Source organism: Lathamus discolor, chromosome 3, assembly GCF_037157495.1.
Source record: "Lathamus discolor isolate bLatDis1 chromosome 3, bLatDis1.hap1, whole genome shotgun sequence".
In the NCBI taxonomy this organism is placed as follows: domain Eukaryota; kingdom Metazoa; phylum Chordata; class Aves; order Psittaciformes; family Psittacidae; genus Lathamus; species Lathamus discolor.
The window spans coordinates 27,921,004-27,942,257 of record NC_088886.1 but is presented as its reverse complement, the minus strand read 5'-3'; the positions used below and the strand labels follow the sequence as shown (position 1 = coordinate 27,942,257).

Genomic DNA, 21,254 nt, shown 5'->3' with positions numbered 1-21,254 from the left:
GAAGGAGAAATGCTGAAACATGGCCTGGAGAAGTAATACACCTTTCTCTGCAAGGCTGTTCAAAGGAGACCTGGCTCACTTCTACCCAGTGCTCATGCCTGGGAGAAGGTGGGACGTGTTGATAGATGTGAGCAGTGAGATCCTCATCCTTGTTACGGAGGAGGTTGCCAGGCTCCCTCCTGGCGAGTGGCGGCGGTCGTGCCTCTCTGTGGGCTGTGACTCACCACCTAAGGAGACAGCCAGAATGGAGGAATTTTATTTCTTTTTATTTTAAATTTTGGGTGTGCATATTGACAAATAGTTGGGGGGGAAAGAGCTTGATTTTTGTCTACAGGGATGCTGCCTTAAATAGCACATCTGCTTCTCAACAGTGTAGCAACTGGGGTCTGCCTTGGGTGCTAGGTTTCCTTTAAATTGCCTGCCTTTTCGTGTTTGGAGAAGAAGAAAAGGCCAAAGAGAGCAGAACATGTGTTCAGCCTCCCTCTAGTGCTAGATTTTGTTAATCATCAGGATTATTGGCCTGGGTGTAGGTGCTTGCTGAGGAGGAACATCGGTAATGCAGCGCAGCTCTAGCTGCCAGCAGGGCTGCCTGGCTCCAGGCAAGCAGCAGTAGCTCCCAGTGACTCTGTAAATAAAGCCATAGTCTGTGTGTATCGCTTGCAATTCGAGATACAGCTTTTGCAGATTTCTGGGACTCCTAACCTAATTTATTAAAATCCATGTGATAAGCAACTGCCTTTTATCTAAATTGAAGCCGTGTCCAACAGTTTAAGTAAATTACCTGGTAATGTTAACCCTTTTATTCAAACCTTGACTTTGCAGGAATGCTTTTGATCTGTCTCCCTTTTTCTGCCTTCCTTATGTATCTGAGAAACAGGAATGTGCTGCTTTCTGAATTAGACTTGAGCAATAACATGTATGCTCTCTGCATGTTTAAATGCTCGCTGGATGTCTACAGATCAATATCTGTTTATAATAGGGCTTTCTAGGTGCTAAGGTGAGCAAAATCAGTGATACAATGTCTGTATATGTTGATGAATATCTGGATGCATAATAGATTAAATTCATGTTTTTCTTGTAAGCACGTATAAATGAACGCTGTATGTACCTATGAGAAATGCGTAATGAGTGGGGATACAGAGCAAACCTCCTTCCTCCCTACTGCTTTTTTATCTGTTTCTGTGGATAACATGACCAGTAGATCCAGGATCACAAGAGAAAAGGAACACTGAGCACTTCTTTCAGGCAGCTCTTGATGCAACCCATCTTATACGTGTGTTTGTTTTACAATGCCAAACCGCATTCTATTTTAAATCTTTAATGAACCTCTGTTCCCATCTGTGTAACTTTCCAATCCTTACTCTCTTCAGAATAGACAAAGATGCTTATTATAAGCCACAAATTTTACTGAAAGGGTAAACTGGAAAAGTTTTAATTGTACGATGTAAGCCTGCCATTCATCTCTCTGCCTGGCTATTAATATCTTGGCAATGTTATAATGCAGTGCAGCCTTTAATAGCTAAACTCTCGGCAAGCACTACAAAGGAAGCAAGGATCCAAACAGTTAACTGTGCTCATTATTTTCATCATGCTTATTACTGTGTTATTTAATGTATTTGTTATGTTATTGTTTAATATAGTAACACAGCACACAGGATATGCCAGGACCTGCAATGGTGCACACTTGTGCCTTCTTTGGGAGGAAGGTTGTGACTGAGGCTGGGATTTGCTTTCAGAGATGGAACAGCGTGGCTTTTGATAATCTACCATGCAGCTGGTGAGGAGGTGAGGGAGCAGAAGAAAGCAAAAAGCTTAATACAGATCATATGTAAATAAGGGTGACTATCTAAAAAGTTATGAGAGGAAACAAAAAGGTCAGAGATGTTGCTGACTGTGGTGTTGAGAGATCATGAAGCTAAAACCATCTCCGGTTAAGACACAAGGAAGTATTATGCACATGCGTGGGCTTGGGTCCAAACAGTGGGCTGTGGTCCCGCAGTGCTGTGCCTGAGGTTACAAGCCCTGGTGGGCACCTCCTGGCTCAGGTGGGTACATCTCTGTGGGACACTCACACTGCCAGTGCTGGAGTTGGGTTCACTGCTGGCACCTGAAGAGAGGTTAATCTGTAGCCTGGATTATCCATCTGTGGATAATAGAGACATGAATGTGGGAAGTAATAATGAATGGGAGTCATGGAAAGCAAGCAGAAGAAGCAGGCAATTTTATTCTATCAGAGCTAATATCAGCCTGTGACAGACAGAAAGGATGCAAAGCCATCATTGTATCTAAGATAGAATTATTTAAGCAGAGGGAAAATAAAAAGATAATGAAGATGTAGGAATTCTCCTATCAAAGTAGATGAGCTGAGTGATGGAAGAGTGTGAGATAACATGATCAGTATTGAAGAAATTCTACTCTTGTAATTTCTGAGTGCTATTGAAATCTTCTGTTGGATTAGCAGGTCCTAGAAAAGATCTCTTGCAGGATCAGTTGTTCTTGTGTCAAATCCTGGGTAGCCTGTGTCGCATTAAGGAACTGTAATGCAGTGGTGAGATTAAGACAAACAGGCTGTCAGTAGCAAGAAGGAATTCTAAAAATTGCAGCAGACAAATTATTATGCTTTTGCTGTGAAGCTGGCTGGAATTGGTAGATGGTGGTTTAGAAAGTCAATGTCTTTCCGTGCAGCTTGGTCATGGTGGTAGGCTAGAACATGACAGAGCAAATGAGTCAGATTCCCACCTTGGTTTTGGTGCTTCTAGTACTGTGATGCTGTGTGGTGCAGAAATAAGCTTTGGTCAAACAAGATGAAAGCGAATACAGCTACAGAGATGGGAGAATCCAGTTGTCTGGCTAAATTCAGTTTTACAGCCCTGGAGTAGTTCAACGAATAGGGCAAACTTCATCCTATTTTTGATGCAAATTTTGCCTGGTGGTAAGAGGGCATGGATATGGAGAAGTTGTGAGAGCATCTGATTTCCAAGAATGGAAGTGGCTGAAATGCAGGTTCCTGTATCTGTTTTTTAGTTTCCATCACTGGTGAAAAACAGATTCAGCTGCCATGATGGTGGTTTTGTTGTCAGAAAATGTCGTCCCTGTAAAAAGTGTGCGGCACAGTGACCGAGCAAGCTGAAAGGTGATAGAAATACCAATGAAAAATGTTTTTATAGCCAGAAGAATTTTTTCCAGGGCGGAAGAGCAGGAGTGATTTTAAGTATCTGCTGCCATTGAACTCTTATCTTTTCAGGACCATTCCCACAATTGTATTTTTTAGTTTTGATTTGCTGATGCAAATGCAGGACACACACAAAGATTAACTTTAACACACAAAGAACAGGTAAGAAAGAGCATCTGGAAAACATCATATAACATTTTTAGTGTTGGTTTTAGTGGTGTGAGAAGTAAAATAGAAATGTTTGGGAAAGCTGTAGCAATTCCAACTGTTGGTGAAGCCAGTGACATCTCTGCCTGAGGTGCTGTACAAACTGCTCTCATTCAACAAGCTGCAGCTCCTTTCCTCTCCACCTCCTCATTTCCGCATCTCTTTTGCCATGGAAACAGCCTCGTGTCTTGTCACGTCCCAGGTCTAGCCTTCCTCTTCAGCAATGTTACTACACTCACTCCTCAGTCACTCCCCAGTCACTCCCCCCATCCTCCCCCTGCTTCTGTCTCTCTAAATTCCCATGGTTCTGCCCTGCAATGCCCCTTTATGTGTTCCCAAAAGATGCCACTGCTGAGGTCTGTGCAGGCATTTGGGCATCAGCACCTCCCACAGGGAGCAGTAGGGCTACCCTCTGCAAGCGGTGTTTGGTCTGCACGAAGGTCAGGTGAGCATTTTAAAGACATTTAGGTAGGGAATATACTTTCTGTGCAGAAGTAAATCCCATTTGGCTTCTGTGGCTATGCTGACCCCAAGCAAAAATACAATTAAAAGATATTTTCCTGAGTTCTGTTGTGTACTGGGATGTGTGAATTCTTACTGAAAAACAGCAACTTACATTCATTTATCTGCATATACTCTGTATAAAAATAAACCTTGGAGCCCACCCAGGAGGGATCTGTATGCTGGGGATTCTCTCTGCAAGGTTTTGCAGCAGTTTCTGGCCAGCACAAGTTATTTGTTGTTCAGCTTTCTATGTAATTCAGGTCCTTTTTCTTCAGCTGAGGTTCTCATTTAGGAAACATGTAGAAGGTAAGATGTCCGAATGAGGAGGTGGTTATTAAAAAAGGAAGAAAACCCATGGTCATCCAACCAAATCAAATACCAGACACACATCTGGCAGCCTTGAAGGGAAGGTAAAAGTGGGCCTAGTGGTTTGGAAAAAGAGATTGCGAGCGTCTTGAAGGCAAAGACCTTCCTCAGTGAATCAGAACTGCATGGTCTGCCCAGCTGTCTTTGCAGCCTGTGGACTGCAGCCATCAACCACCCCAAAAATGTGTGGACTGAAGCAGAGTCCAGATTTTCATCTTCTCAGCTTTGAGAGACATATAGTAGATTTTTAACATGACTCATTTCTACAGGAGCCAAACCCAAGCCGTTGACTTTCATGTAGTTTTATACATTCATTTTGCTGACATTTTGCCAAGCTCCCTTGGAGATTCTTGAATCCTTGCAAATGTTTTGGCGGGCACCCCTTCCTGTTACAGCAAAACAAGCAAACAAATTCAGAAGTATGTTATATGTTTAACTTCTGGACTTGGAGCTTATTCAGGCTGTGAAAACCAACTGGCCAGTCTTAATTCTACTTTTCTTTTTCGGTGGTGGTTGCCTAATAGTTTCATGACGCACGTTCAGGAATGCTTTCTCAAATTCAGAGAAGCTTGACTGTATGCTTAAACTTCATTAAAGTTGATAGAACTTAAGCGCACGTGTAAAATTAAGCATATGCTTATGTTTTATAGCGCCGTTTTGCAGGTGACACAAGCAGCTGCATATGGGTTTCCAACATGTGATTAAATTCAAAAAGGAGTTTTTAAAAACAGTTTTAGTCAACCTTAATTTTCTGAAATTGGTAGCTTTAACAAAACCTATCTTTTTTGATTAAAATTGCCTGAGACATGTCCCTTTTAAAAAGCTCTTCATTTAGCTGTCACAATATACAGTCTTGTGTGGGATAGAGTTTGTTCATGCAAATTTAATTTCCAGTTAAAGTGGTACAAACACAAAATGATTTCAGTAGATCTTTATGAATGCAGCAGTGCTGCTGCTTTCTCACCTCTGTCAATGTAGGGGCCAGGCAGAGCCATTAAATTGTCAGCTGTGCCCTTCTGGGTATTGCAGATCATAAAGTTTTACCTGATCACCCAGAGAGACCAAACACATCCAGCCTTGATCCATGGACATGAAGTGATGGAGAAATCTCGGAAGTTTGTTCTAGCATTTAATTACCTGCAGTATTACACATAAGTGAATATCTCTGCTATTTTAAAATAGAATTTCCCTGCCTTTGGCTTCCCAGCTGCTGCATGCTTTTCTATTTTGCTGGATTGGACAGTCTTGTGGTATTTGGCGTTTTTATTCTGTGAAGCTGTTTAGTTATTGCTGTCAAGCTACTCAATCTCCTTCGTAAGTGAAACCAAGTGAGCTCTCTACGTATCTCCTTGTCAGCTGTTTCTGCTTTTCTGGGTCATCTCTCAAGTTTTAAAACTCTGCCTTCCATACTGGACATGGTATTTCAGTGCCAGACTCATCAGAGTTGTTGAAAGGAGTAAAATCACCTTCAGCTATGTGCTTTCCATGCTCCAGGATGGCGCGGCACTGGGAAGGAGCTGGTGTTTGGTGTGGTTTTCCCCTATAGAATATAAATCCAGGGTTGGGGGGCTGGGCATGACAGCTTACCCTCTGTGTAGGCGTGTATAATTCATGTCTTGTCAGACACTTCCTGTGCCGTTGGAGCCATCCTCCTCTTCCCTTTTCCCTTATGCCAGAAAAGGAAAGAGGAAGATCATAATTTGGCCAGGATGTGGAGATGAAGGGAGTCTTTGGTCTTGGACATCGCCATGAGATCTTTTAGAAGTGTAATGTCCATGTCGTGTGAGTCAGTGGGAAGGTCTTCCTTTAATGCAGTGGACACTTAATGAGCTATTTAGTTTCTACATTGATTAAACTTTGCAACTCTATTGGAGTAATTGGTTACCCTTCAGTTATGGTTCCCCTTGGAGGCAGATGATGAAATATCCAATATTTCCTCTTAGTTCTTGGTTTTTCTGCAAACAGCAATACTCTGCGGGGAACATCAGCTCTGCTTGATGGCTAATTAAACATTAATTTGTGACAATATTGGAGCAGATTTTAAGTTGGTGGGGAGTGGGCAAAGAAAGGGGAAACTTTTAACAGTCACCATAATTATCAATAACGACTCCTAATGTAATTGCATTAATTAAAAGAAAAAGAATATATTCCCTGCTGCTGTAAAGTTAGTTAAAGTCGGTGAAAGTCATACTGGGTCAGAAGGATTTAATGACCAGCTCTTCCTGCCCCATGATTAGAGAGATAGTGTTGTCGTGTAGAAGGCATAAAGAAAAAATTGATATAATCCACTTTATATTGTATATTCTGCTGATGAACAGGAATGTTTCACTAATTCATTTTAATTCCCAAAGATGAGTGATTGTAACTCCACCTGGAGAATATTAAACTGCCTTAATGGAAAAATAAACTGGTTTTAATCTCCCCCTTCTTTCCCCATCTTCCCCATTCAGATTTCAAATAACTCTGTGTGCCTCCTTAGTTTATTGTTACACTTCTCATCTTGCTGCAGATTTTGCATCTGGTAGCACTTAACGCAGACAAGACTCCCAACGCTTTTGATCAGACATGTTAAGTAAACTATCAGGACCATCAGCTCTGCTGCTCTAGCAGATGTCAACTTATGGGACTCCTCCTCTTTCTTCATACCCTGACTGTTCCTTATCAAATCCATTCTTTTGCTTTCATGTGCTTGAGGATCATGATGCCTCTTCCCCGTGTACTAGCTGTTCCACACTGCGAAGATCCTCCAGTCAACTAAATGGCATTTGTCAGTGTGCTCGTTTTCGATAGTTTCAAAAGCTCCATTTAGCCAACCTGGACTTCCTTCCATGAGCAAAATGCAGCAGTCAGAAACATGAAAAGGATGCATGCAGGTTTGAATGTCCAAGGTAAATGTGTCAGTCTGTGATGCGGGGAGCGGGTAAAACACCATCCTGAGGTAGAGCAGATGGGGTTAAGGGGACCAGACAACACAGGACCTCTGTGTTGGCATCTCCAATATCAGGGCACCTACAAGCGCACCTCTGGGCTGAAAATTAATTAATGAGTGCCTTAATTATTTGCTGCATCCTCTTTTACTCCTGTCACATAATTGCCTTCCGTTGTCCTCAAGGGTGGCAATGGGACAGGGATTGTTGTAAATCTCCTCATGGACTATTGTTCGTGTCCCATCACAGCCACGGAGGTCATCTGCTGCTGACCTTGTACCCAGTGCTTCAGCATAGCATGCCCCAGGCCATGGAGCCTGTTGGCTAAACTTCTATGATGCAGCTTCATTCTTTTTTTGTCTCTGCTCACTCAGCTAATATTCAGGGACAAACCATCTTCTGTGGTCTTGAGAAGACTGAACAAACCATGGGTGTTTGTGGCAAAAGCTTCTCTCCAGTGTTAGGGGCAGGAGTTGTTTGGAAGGGAACACAGTCCTAGGCTCTGCCCTGGCATTATTGCTGCCCATCTACACTGGTGGCATTCAGCCCCCTGAACAGAGCCAAGGTGCTGGTTTTGGGATTGGGGCCCCTCTCTGGATGTGCAGAGGGCAGTGGCTTATTAAACAGAGATGGAACAAGGGCCACTGTTCCACAGGCCAGTGGTCAGCATGGCCATGGCTTGAATCCAAGCCTCTAATTATGTGAAATTGGGGCCATCCTGCAGTGAAATTGCAGCTGGAGCTTGGATGGCTTGGACAGCAGTTTGCTGTCTTCTGGCATGTTTTGTCAGGGCTGTGACAGCAACTACAAAGAATGAAATGTCCGTTAAGGAGCTGAGTTGGTCTGGTGGATTGCTGTCTTCATCTGGTGGCAGGAGTTTGGTTGTGTCTCTGAGTTGCAGCACTTCACTCTTACCCTTCTACCTGCTTTCTCTTCCTGGGGCTGGTATCCAATTGACAATAAGCTCCTTGGGATGAGGATCTTTCCAAACCCCTGTATGTGAGCAGTGCCTGTCACACTGATCTCTAGGGAAATATAAATCCTTATTGTTATACAGATTCATAACTACAACAAAGTGTTTGCTGTCTTTCATATGTGTCCCAGGAGGCTGAGTGCAATTTGATGTAATTTCTGTTGTCTCAGCTAGAAGGAGAGAAGAAGTGGGTTTCCAGTGTTGGTCGAAGCTCTGGCACTAAGGCAACTTGCAGTTGTTAACCTGGATAGACTGACATGTACCCGCCAGCAGAAGTGACTCCTGACTGGTGCCAGCTGGCAGCTAGAAAGCACAAGTGGAGGCTTCATGTAAATGTTTATGGAAAGCCAAATCAGATCACAAATGGTCAGTAGTGAGCGTCCAGAGGAAAATGTAAAAGGAGAAGCACAGATAATTTTTCATTTATTAAGTATCTTGGTGGAGTTTTATTCCACATGTTTCTCCAGATGCTTTTGAAATCCATGTGAATTCATAGCAACCACAGTGTTGTGTAGCAGAAGTAGCTCTGCAGCTTTAGTAGCATGTTGTGTGATGAAAAACACACCCTTTTTTATTGTTCTGAGACTGATGCCTTCTAGTTGCATGCTTTCTTCTTGCTATCTGCTTTCTCTGTTGTTGGTTGTATGGGTTCTATTTTTTTGGGGGGGGGGGGGGATAAGTATTTTTATTATTTTTCCTTTTTATCAACCTTCTATGCCACAGTGATTTTACAAATTGGTTAATAAGGTTTTGCAAGATGTCTCTTAGCAGTGCTTAGCAAATAACTTTTCTTCATCTGCCCCAGCTGTAAGCCCATGCAGGTCTTTGCAACACCAGTTGCTTCAGAGATAAGATCAATCAATCTTTAGGATACCCAGTGCTATTTTCATTTTCCATGAGTGGAGAAACTGAATATGGGACTGTGGCTACCGCAGACCATGCGTCTGTGGCCAGGTTGAGCTTGGACCTCAGAAGCACAGTCGCCTTTACCCTGCTGTGTTTCCTGTGGTTTGAAGTGGCACAGCTGCTGGCGTGAACTTTTCTGAGAGAATGTATTTGGCACATTTATTGTCCCTTTTGGGAGCAGTAAGGTAGGCTGGTGTTTAGTAGATGATTGCCTTCCACCCAATTTAAGTCCTGTTCCAGGTAGGCTCACCTGCTTCCTTACTGGGGGATCTTCAAAAGTGGCCAGAGTTGTAGAAATGTTGCTCAGTTAAATGACAGTGGTGTTTCAGAGACACCAAATGATGCCTTTGAACAGCCCACTTAAAACTTCTGAAGTGTTTTCCTTTGGTCCTGTTAATATTCAGCAGCACAAACCAGGTAAAACTATTCCCTGCCTGAAAACAGGAAAGGGCAGGGGAAAAAAATAAATCAAAACCTAACTTACCTTTGGCTTTTATCCTTGATGTCATGAAAAGACTGAAAAGGATATTCCAGGCCTGGCTTCAGCCTGATGGAACAGCAGGGAAGTTCTTTTCTATTAGATCCTTGATACAATCACGTCTGGTGAAATCACTGTGGTTACATCTGCTGAAATCTTCCATCATTTCGGATTTGTTTCAAAAGACTCAATCTTTCTGTTTTTAAAGGGCACAGCTAGTTTTCCAGTCCCTCCTTGGTGCCTGGAACAGTGGTTAGGCATCAGTCAACCTTAGACCCCCCTTGCCCTGAATGCTTCAGTCAGTTCTTGCCTCCATGTGCATGCTTGGTGGGGTAGCCTCTTGGGACTGTTTTAATTTACATTAGGGAACTTGAAAGAAAATGTTTTCACTTGTCTTTAGGCTCAAGGGAGAAATAGACAGAGCAGCTCATCTTCAGGGTACCTCATTTTGCTGGTAGAGGATACATCTTTTTGCCACTGTAGTGCCTTCTGGGGCTTTAGGCTGCTTTTGTGACCCTGGAAATAATTCATTGGGAAATCTACAGGAAGAGAGATGGGGTGACAAAGGTGTGTGTCTGAGAAGGGTCTTGCCTCTGGCAGTGGTGGTGTTGGAAAAAGTGCAGAGAAGGGGGGGGGGTAGGTAGGGGGAGTGGGGGGAAGGGGAATTAAACACAAACCTCAGCATGAAGTATATCAAGAAATCACTTCTTTTCTTCTTCCTAGTTAACATTTCTCACAATCTCTTGTTGTATGTACAGTGGATACCATAAAAATGAAACATCATCCCCAGCGCACCCCCGGCTAAAACAGAAAATAAAAGCCTCATCCTTCTCTGTCTGTGGCTCTGTCTAAGCCCAGCACCTGAGGCCATGCAGTAGAAAGAGATGCTAACTCCCTGTTTGGAGAGCTGTTTCATTTGCTCTTCCTACCTCCTCAGTGCCTACTCAAGGATTTCGACAGCCTGCAGAGCATGGCAGGTGGCTGCTGTGGGTGCAACCTTGTCTGTAGTTCAGTCAAATTTACTGGAGGAAAAGACAATAAATTCTTTCAAGGCAAAAGTCCTTATTTACTATATACCTGTTCACAACCCCTGATTTGCCAAAATTTCCTCTTCCTTGCTTCTGTTACTTTCACCCTTCCTTTCCATGACTGCCTTTGCTGCAAAGGGCTTTTCTGCTTGCTGCTTTTCCTTGTTGGATGTGTAAATGCAGTGTTGACCTGTCACAGCCCATAGAGAGCTCCCCAAGCACCTCAGGCTCCTAGTAAAAACAATGTACCAGGAGCAGAAGGCACTGGAGGCCCCCAGCCTATTTGTTTTGAGTGATTGGCTATGATCTTTCTTGATATCCATGGTGATCATCTCCATTCTTCCACTTGTGAGTTAGGAGGTTATCAGTGACTTGTGATAGCAGGATGCGTAGAGCAAGCTGATGCTACAAGGAAGGTTGTGTGTCCAGCTGTAGCTCTGCTGTCTTGAACGTGTCTGTACATATATAACAGCACTGCATTTCCCAGTAACGACAGCTCACATTCCTGGGAGCTGTCAGAGGATGAGCTGGCCACAATGCTAATGAAACGTGCAGAGCTCAACCTACTTTAGAGAATACTTGGGCAAGGCTAAGGTGGATGGGGAGAAGGTGGATTTTGGTGCTGGAAAGTTGCAGTGCAGTGAGCAAAGTCCTGATTCTCTGAAAGTGTTCAGGAGTTTGGTCGTTGTCGTGTGTTAGCAGAAAATATATGCTGGGACTCTGGAGTTACTTTTACTTTGCTGTCCATGTAAGTCAAGCAGTCGCTGCTGAAAAGCCACCCTTCATCTTTTCCTGGCACAGCAACATCATGGGTATCAATGCGATTTCCTGTAGAGGCTCAGAGGCCAGCCTGGCAGCCCACCTCGCATCACTCATCCGAGAGGTTAATGACTGTCCCAGGCTGCAGCACTGTGTGGCAGCAAACAGAGAATGGAGAGAGGGGAAAATGGAGGATAAAAGAGAGGCAGCTGGGTGTGGGTAGGGAAAGGAATTTGGAGCAAGAGCTAGGAAGGACATCTGGGAGCCAGATTCTTCTCTTTGAGCACATTGCAAGGAGCTGGCTTAGGCAAAAGAGAAGCATTCTTATTTCCTCTCTGAGACCTGCAAAATGTGATAAGAGTGGGTGATCTAGGTTGTAGAAAAAGGTGGCATCTAGGGAAATTATTGTGCTTTTCATGTCTTCTAACTTGGTGAGTAATCTTATGTCCTTTCCTAGCCCAGTGAGGCAAACTTTGAGGCCATGCATTGCCGTCTACACTGCATGTTCTGTAATGATGCCCCTTGAGGTTGTGTGGGGGTACCTGTGGCACTGACTAGTGTTGGGTGGCAGGATTAGCAATATTAAAGCCAGTTTTCATCAGAACAGAGTGGATTGACAGGGCTCAGGAGTGGCTTACCATCACAGCTGCTCTGACTGCACACCAGGAATTCAGGAGTGGGCTAACAAGCCAAGCAGTGAAGCTCTCTGCTGTTTTTCTCTCTTTTGCCTCACAGCAGGAACTGAGCCAAGGGATAAGAGTGTAGGCGTTGCAGAAGTTCACGTGAGTGGATAGTCTCTGGCATGCATAATTTGTTGGATTGGGTTGGCTCATGTTTGCTTTTTGTTGAAATCACATTGGCCAGGCCAGGGATAGCATCCTTTTCCTTTTTAAACCAGTTTTTCCATATTCTGCTCACTGAAAGGGAGGGAGCACAAGCAACATGTCTGCAACAATGCCATAAATCCAGACAGAAACAGAATTAGGGGTTCTTTCTGGTTCTGATGTTTGTATCTGTGAGGTCATGAGCTTAACCAGTCTGGGTTCCTCAGAGCAGAGCCATGCCTGTGCGAACCTGTTGTGCCTTGGGACCTGGTGCTTGGGGTTTGTTCCAGAGCAATATCATAAAACTTTTATAGCAACGTCATGATGAAGAGCATGAGAAGAGAAGTAGCTTAGCCCTCTTGCTAAAGTTAGCTTTGCATATTTTTCGCTTGTTTCTACGTGCAGCAAATCCCTTGGTTGGATCTGGAGCAATGTGGGGAGAAAAATTAAAGATTTGTGGAGATGAGGAAGAGAGAGCAAGCAGAAACCTGTCTTTGTGAGGATTACCTTCAGTTAAATGTACTTAAAGTCCAGTCAAAAAAGCCCTTACACACATTAGTAGTGTTACTCGTTGGACTGTCATACTGCATTGTGCTCCAGCGTTTGTAGAACTCAACTCTTAATCTATGTTGATTATGTTTTAATTGAATAACTAAATCTTTTACAGAATGCAGAAGCAATAGAGATGTTTCCATGCTATTTTATTTTATTTTTCCAGGTTTCCAAAGGACATTTAACTTTTACAATCTTACAACTTGTTCTGCAGCATTTACTAGTCAGCTATTGCGTAATTGTTCTGGGGAATGAGAACCAGGGAATAATATGGCCCAGAAATGCTAAGAGGCAGAAATGAAATTGCCTGATCTCATCTGCCACTATCCCTCCTCTCCAGGATCAGAATACTGAACAGGCTATGTGTGGACTCTGGTTTTATTTGTGGGCCTGCCGTTGACTTGATGTATCACCTCAAATGTTGGGACTTTGGGTGCCCTTTGCATCTCCTGCCCTTCTCCAGGCTGGCTTTTGGCTGCTCGTCTTAAAAATTCTCTGAAGTGGAGCAATCTTAGGTTTTGTGTCTTGGAAGCCTGTGGCTGCTGTGTAATTATAGGCCAGAAACTGGAAGATGAAGAAGAACCAAGCAAGAGCCGTGAACTGCACTAATAGTGGAAAGGCAATTTTAATTTTGCAGATTAAAAAATCCAGGTGACTACAGCTAGCCAGGAATAATGGTCTGGGATAATTCCTGTGAAAAGTATTTCTTTTTTTGAGCAACAGCTTGAACGGAAAAACTTTGGCTCTATAATAAAAACAGGCAAGAAGAGTTGAGTTTGTAAGTAGTTTCTAACCTGACTGTCAGCCTTTTAAGTGACGTGTTCTTGCATAAAGCACATTAGAGCTTCCACTTTCTTGTTAGTCAAGCCAAATTTATTGTAATCCAATAAGATTTAATAATCATTAGGAACTAATGAATGCCTCAGCACGTATAAGCTTGGCAGATCAGAGCCTGCCTGCTTTGCATAGTCTGTCTCTCTTTGACCAGCCTGCCATTTCTGTGTTGGATTGATGACTGGGGAGTTCTCTAAAACAAGTAGTGATTGAATGCTTCTGAAATGAAATTTAAACAAAAACTATGTGTGAGCTAGTGAGACAAAGGAGAAGGTAAATTTTTGGCTTGGAAAATTGAAGTAACTTGGTGAGAGTGAAGGCAAACAGAGCTGGATTGTCTGTGTGGAGGTGCTATTATGGTCTGAACAGGCTTTCCAGCTGAAGTTAGGTGAGTTGTTAGGTAAATCTTTAGTGGTTTTATTATTGTAGTAGTCAAGCTGTGAATGAGATCTTCTGCACTAAACTCTGTGGTTGCATGTACACCAGAGAGACTGTCTGGGGGATTTGCAGGTAAGTCAGAAATGGAAGGACAAAAGAAAAATTACTCAGGATTACAAAAGACTTTCAGTGTGTAATATTTCACTTGTCCCAAGAACTTTGGTTTTCCCTTCCAAGAGAGCATCCCTATCTTGGGCACAAGTGGGGCTGCGCTGTTTTGAAAACAGAGAGAAAGCAAGATGTTTTGAATCAGAAAGGGTCCTGCCTGTATGTTCATACTTGTTCTGGGCATGGGCTTTCCTATCTAATAGCCTTTTTCACAAGGACCTTATTTATGTTACTTTGTGATTGCTTATCACAAATCATGCCCTTCACCTTGAATCTGCTAGAAATGAATCAAACCTTTTCAATCCTCCTTGGAGGAGCTCATTTTTTAGATTAAAATTGTGAAGAAAGTTGGAATCATACAGGTACAGCCACCACAAATTGATATATAATAATATTAGGTGCAGTTGGCCAGTTGCTGGCCACTGTGGTTTGCAGCTCTGCTGTTTTTGCTTTGCCTGGGATGGGGGCATGGCAGAAGAGATGCTCTCAGAATCCAGGTGCTTCAAGCCTGTCCTCATCTTTGGCTGCCCAGCCAGGCATCTTTCTAAAATACATCTTCTCCATCTGTGGGAGTGGAAACCGTCCTGCCTCCACCTTGGCAGCAGATTGCACACTGAGTTGCATAATCCTCCAAGTCAATTTAATACAATAGGACTGTTGCGGGAATAACATTAAGAAAAAAACCCAAAGTAGCCTAAATCCTTGTTAGATTGAGGCTAGCTGCTGGTTCTGGGGGACAGCTACAGCATTTCAGCATGCTTCTCCCTGCAACCCAAGAGTTATTTATTGCTGGGCATGGTAGAAGCTCTGTTAGGACAATACAAAACCAAGTGGCAGGCCAAGTGGTTTAAATAACTGGAACTCTCTTTTCTTCTTTCAGGTGAATCCTGGTGGCAAGACACTTGAGGAGAGGAGGTCCAGTTTAGATGCAGAAATCGACTCTCTAACGAGCATCCTGGCTGACCTAGAGAGCAGCTCTCCTTACAAACCTCGGACTCAACAGGTTAGTGGCACATTGCGTAAACAGAGAGTGGGAAAGTGGCCAGCAATGACTGCTGGAGTCAATTTGTTAACCGCTTGGTATTTGTTGCAAGCAAGCATGCCAGTTCCTCATGATAGCATCCAGATGTGGCTGTCAATGGAGAGAAGGGCGCAGTCACTCTGAAGGGGGCACTGGCTCAAAAGCTGCCATACCTCTGAGTGAAGGGCCTCTGATCCTGATTGCTAGATTGCTATGGAGATTGTTAGGAAAATACTTGCAAAAAATTGTATTTCATTTGCCTTGACTTTCCACCAACAATAGCTTGTGAATTCAAACCTGCTCAGTTCACAAGTACTGTTAGGCTTTTTTTCCCTTGTTGTTTTCTGTTTTGTTAACTTTTTATGTGTCACACTGCCAGAAAGACCCAGATATCCATGTCTTAAGTTGTTTTCTTTTGTTTTTGTCATCTAATCAGTGGCGATGAAGTGGCTTGGATCGTAGCTCAGCTGTCAGGGTGGCTGTAGCCCAGCAAGGCAGACTGGAATTCGCACTTACTCTGCTGTGTCTAGACAAGGACTGCAGGGGTGACAGCAGCTCAGCTAGTTTTTGTCACTCATCTAGGTAGTGCTTAAGTGGAGCTATTTAAGTTCTGGTGAGATGTGATCTATTTATCAGAGGAAGTATGACACCCCAGTGGCACTTTAAAAAGGGCAATTCTTGAGATCTTGTAAAATCATCCCAGATGTACTTGTGCACAGTTGTACCCTGCCTTTGCTTCTTAATCTCAGGACTGGCCTCATTTCTTACTTGTATATGGGTCTGTAGGTATGTGTGCAGCTATATGTATGTCGTGTTTGTCTTACCAATGTCAGCCCTGAATAAAACCTCAGAAATCAAAAGTACCAAAGGGGTAGCTGAGTGATGCGGTCACACCCATTACCGAAACAGGCCTTCTCTTTGGTTAGTGGGTTTTCTGGTTCTTTTCATTGTTGCATTTCTTTTAAGCACTTGAGAACCAGTACCTTTGGAGCAGAACGAAAGTAGCTTTTAGTTTGTTTAGATTTTCTCTGTTTAAGCCTGTGAGCTTAGCAAAAGCACAGTTAAATTATATTTGTGCACTTTTGAAAGCATCCATCTGCACACAGAGGCTCTGGCATGGTGGCCTGTGTGGTTTCCATCCCTTCTGCGGGGACCTTCTGATAAACTCTTCTTTTATCCCAGCAGCAGGTGCACAGTTCTTGCATAAACTTCCAGACTTGTCCTTGAAGAACAGTCTGATCTGGGTCAGCCAGTCAAAAAGAGCAACAACGTAAACCAGATACAATTTAGTCCTTTTCCCAGTGGGTTTTTGTTGTTGCGATAAATGATACAGTTGTAGCAGTGATAGTGCTCAGGCACAATGTCAAATAACCCATGCTCATTTTGTTTGCGTGGGCCAGACACATAAGAATGCATACTGTTACTGAGAAAGGCTTTATAATGTCAAAACACTGGAAGAGATTTGTACTTACCATTTTTCTTGGCAATGCCTGAGGTCAGCTCCAGCATGTAACTTCTGTAACCTTCTGTAACCACTTTGCTGAGCCTTTGCGGTTTGAGGACAGTACTGCTGACTGTCTCCTGGTGCTTCTTCCTTTGGGATCAGATATTCTGTGAATAGGTTGTTTTTTTTTTAACTTTTTATTTTGTACCTATAACATTAAAAAAAAAATAAAAATCATAGTGTTCAAATAGAAAGTTCTGCAGGTGTGCTTCATTTTCTGGAGGATTGGAAGGCATAGACCAAGTTTTGGGCTTGATCTGACTGCTTAAGTTCATCAGCCTTCACGATGATGTGTGCTGCTCAGTGCACATGCTTGTTCCCATGGCTTCTTCCCTACAGTTCAGGTGGTGGCACTGAAGACTTGTCCTCCTACCCAGGAGTGATGCTGCTGCTCCTTGGTGCATTACAATCACTGTGCGCGATCCAGTGGGCAGAAGAAGCTGAATTTCATTTCTGAGATTTTCTACTAAAATCCCTACTTTCTTTGTTCAGTTTATCAGACTTTTCAGGATTTATGGGTTCATGTAATGAAGTCCTGTGAAAAGTACAGCTACAGCAACTTCTAAGTATAGCTGTTAGAGAAAGAAAATGCTGGAGCTGAATGTATCATATGCTGTAATTAAAGACTACTCAAGTCCTTGAAAGGTGGAACTAGAATGTAAAGCTTTGATATTTTCCTTTGTTTGATATGTACTAAGTATTAAAACTGGTGAGTCATTTGATGGTCTTATGGTAGGATAATAGATTAGGCTGCAAATTGTGAGGTACTTACTGAGAACATCAGCATGTTTATTGGATTACACCTTAGATGACCTTCCCAAATTTATCAGGATAATGGCTGCAGATAGGAAAATAGAGTTACGACTTGTTTTCAGAGATGTTTCCAGTTGTGCTTATGCGGTTAAAGCATTATAATAATTTTATAGGTATACCTTGCCCTTGGGGGTACTCCTATTCTGCAATAAGAAAAATTTTATTGTTAGGTTTCTTTTTTGTATATTATCTTCAAGATAGTTTTAAAGCAACATAAACTAAACTGTAACATAGTCCTCTTTCACTGGAGTAGGAGTGATAGCAGGATAATGGCAAGCAGTTTATCTAACATACCCTACACACTGGCATAAATTCACAGAGAAGGAAGCTCTTTTGATCCTTGGTATGAGCTGAGGATTGCAATGAGACACACTGCACCAGGAGGTGCCTCTGAAGCACAGAGATTTGTACCCTCTGCAGAAGGTTTGAAAAGAATACTTATCAGAATAGGTGTGCCAGCGTCAACCCCAGACAATTCCCCTTGGCCAGCAGACCTGCTGTTGAGAACATGGATGAATATGAATCTGTGCACCATCCATGCATTGCTTACCTGGGGATCACTCTGGTAATATTTTTTTATGTGCCAGGCAGGTGACAAGGACATTGTAATGAAGTAAAAATGACCACCATTAATAGAGGGAAGGGAGGGAGTTTTGACACCTGTGGTCAGCAGCACCCTGCTTGCACTCAGTGGTTCTGCCTAATTCAAGTAGCTGAGCTGGAAAATGAAGGTAGAGATAGCATCAAAGTCCTGCTGGCTGCTTCCCATTGCCTGGGCAGAGGTGGTAGGAAGTTGTCCTGCAGAGCTGTTTCCCTCTCCTCCGAAGTGACGGGTTTGAAAAGCATTTTTACAACATAGATTCTTTATGGAGCAGAACAGAACTTTCCTCCTCATAGTGGCAGGTTTGGTGGGAGGAGGTCCTTCTGGGAATGTGGTACCCCAATGTGAGTAGACCCCAATGTTGCTGAACCTCAAAGTGAAAATTCTCTCAGGCTTCATTCCTGGTTAGTTCTTGTCTCAGTCTTGGGGCAGTTGTTGAGAGTACCCTGAGCAGACATTTTCTAGGCATTGGTAGTTTACTTCATATTCATTATCAGCAACATGGCGGTCAGAAGCAGCTTTTGATCACCATCACTGCCCTGGGCTGAGCCCATGACTTGCAAGTGAAAGTCTCTTTGACTAAATCATAGAAGTCACAAGTGATTAAGATGCTAGGTGTTTTTCTTTCAAAATTGCACCAATCAAAAAGAGCAGAAAATTGCAAAACTAAATCATCTTTTACTGCAACATGACAGCATCTAAGGATGCTTTCTGTCATGTGAGGTGGTGTAGGGAAGACTGAATTAAAGAAATTCAGCAGTAGCTGAAGTTTTAGAAAGTACCAAACTTTACGTGATCTTGAACTCATTGGAAAGTTCAGAGGCAGGGAGCCCACTATGCCTTTTACTAATAAAAGGAGATTATATAGACAAGGCATTAGGTGCATAGTTTCTATGGATGGGAGCAAGGTGAACTCCGAGTAGGGGGGCTGGTGCATGCTGTGGTCATCTGGCTCCTCTATTAAAGGGTGTTTTCCTGAATTTGTACCCATTCTGCTTAAATCCTTGCATAAGAGATGAGGGCAGCAAGGCCTTAAGAAAAAAAAAAATAAATACAAAAGCAGCATTTCAGCCCATGAGATAAATCTTTGCACTTTTTTGAAAAACAAGAAAACTTTGTGACTCTGGAGAGGGGGCTTCCAGCAGAGGCTGTGAAAATGAAATACTGGAAATAGCAGCATACAAAAACTTAGTGTTTTTTTTTTTTTTCACTGCAGATTGTCTGTTCGGTAAAATAGGACTTTGTGGGAGGTGTACCAGGTGTACCAGGACTTTGTGGGAGGTGTACAAGGTACACCTGGTCCAAGGGTAATTGGTCTTTTTTTAAAAGCAAATAGTGGGTGGCCCAAATTTATGGAGTATTTAAGAAGCAAAAAGCCCATGATTTGATGGTCAAGATCAAATCTGCTTGAGTACAGCTCTCAGAGGCAGCTTGATCCAGAGGGGACTGGGCTGGGCTGAACTGGCACACGGAAGACCTGTCTCATTCCCATCCACCACCACTGTGCTAAATGGCCTTGAATCTAGCATTTCTACTCTGCTTCCTCTCAAAATCTCTTCTCTCTTTGTAGCTTGGCAACCCCTTCAGTGTGATTTGCCGCTTACTACCCATGTATGGCATCTAGGAACTTGGAATCTTGGTCTAGATTGAAGGCTTTTAGGTAATGTGGCTGTACAAGTAATGAAAAAGAGAAATAAATTTTATCTTTTATCTAACAGGTGGGGAAAATGAAGGCAAAGTTAGGTGAGGTATCTAGGGATTCACACCTATGTCCCTGCCTCTGTATCATTACCTCCAGTACTAGACATCTGCTACTATGCAACACTCTCAGCCTAAGTCAGCAATATTTTCAAGGAAAAGAAGCTCATGCTGGATGTGAGCTGCAGAACAATAAAGGAGTAAAGAAAATTAAATTTTAAAAAGTGATACATTTTCATTAAATTCCAAACATACTGGGAAATAATGTCTTCTAATGACTGGAATTCTAAAAGGATTTAAATTTTTGACGGTGTTGGTTGTTATCCCCAACTGGTTGTCAAAGGAAGTGATCGAATAACAAAAGCAGTGAAAAGGCAATGGACAAATATTCTTGCAGAGTGATGGGACAGGATTGAACAGTTTCAGCTGTGGGATGGCAGACAAGAAACAAGGCAAAATGTTGAGTGCCGAAGACCCCTAGGGGTGCTCTTCCATGTGCATTTCTAATTACAGTGCCCCACTTATGGGTGCACCAGGAATGCATGGCTAAGAGTTCAGGTGTTTTATCTTTGTTTACACATAGCTGTATCTCCAACCATGAATAAGGCCTCCTGCTAGGCAAAGAGCAGTGCATTCCTCTAACATTGAAAAAGAGCTTTATGATTGCTGTTGGTCTGGGCTGTGGAACTGACATATGGGCTCTGCGAAAAGCAGGCTGCTGAATCTGTGTTCAAAACAATCCAGAAATTTGCTAGTCCAGGCTCAGAGTATGGTTTCCTTGTTCCTTTTATTTCTGAGCCTGGTTGCTTAGGTTGGTATGCACCAAAAGGATTTTTCAAGCACAGTCCATGGAGTATTTGCTAGCATCCTGTTTCTTTGTTGGGAATGTTTTTCTTTCTTTTAAGAAAGAATGTTTAGGGGTGCAAGCAGATTAAGATCAGTGGGTTCTGAATTAATTCCTCACTCCTGTAGTGTTTAAGAGTTTGTGGTTCTTTAGTTATGGGACTCATTGGAATTTGGCTGTTTCAGGTGTTTAGAATGGTGCTGAGTCGTTTTTAATGAAACTTGGGCTGAAATTGATAGCTTAGCTTCTGCTGTCTTCAGAGATGATATTTGAAGTAAATAAAAATGCCCAGGCCTCTTTCTGATGGCCTGAGCACATTTAATCTGTGGACATCTGTGCAGCTTTGCCAGAGAGGCTTCTGAGTCCAGCAGCACAGCATAGTAGCCAGGCAGCACTTTCCCAATGGCAAGGGGCTCTCTGTATTTGTTCACTTGATGTCTTAGCATTTTGGGTTTTGTGGACTTTTTAATTTCTTTGGCTGTGGGGCAGAAAGGCTCTTTGAGAGTAAGACTATCTGCTGAAACCAGAAAGCATCCCCCATCCTTCATAAAGTGGTGATGATCTTATAGTAGGACCATCCTGCTACTTCAGAGCCGCATGCCCTACACAGTGCTTTTCATGTAGGCTATGAGTTGCCACCGTATCCTCACTGACTTGGATGGCTCATGTGGACAAAGAGGGTCAACAGTATCTCAGA

At 42.9% G+C, this 21,254-nt stretch overlaps 1 protein-coding gene across 9 annotated transcripts in view; it reads left to right on the top strand.

The window, feature by feature from the left end:
* LPP (LIM domain containing preferred translocation partner in lipoma) overlaps positions 1-21,254 on the top strand; it is a 353,102-nt gene that overhangs the window by 164,291 nt on the left and 167,557 nt on the right. For all 9 annotated transcript variants that reach the window (XR_010611484.1, XM_065674286.1, XM_065674285.1 and 6 more), the window contains one exon: positions 14,957-15,079. Coding sequence is in view for 8 of the 9 variants with exons in the window: in XM_065674286.1 (XP_065530358.1) it covers positions 14,957-15,079 (123 nt within the window). In the remaining variant the exon portion in view is untranslated. The remainder of the gene's footprint in view (positions 1-14,956; positions 15,080-21,254) is intronic.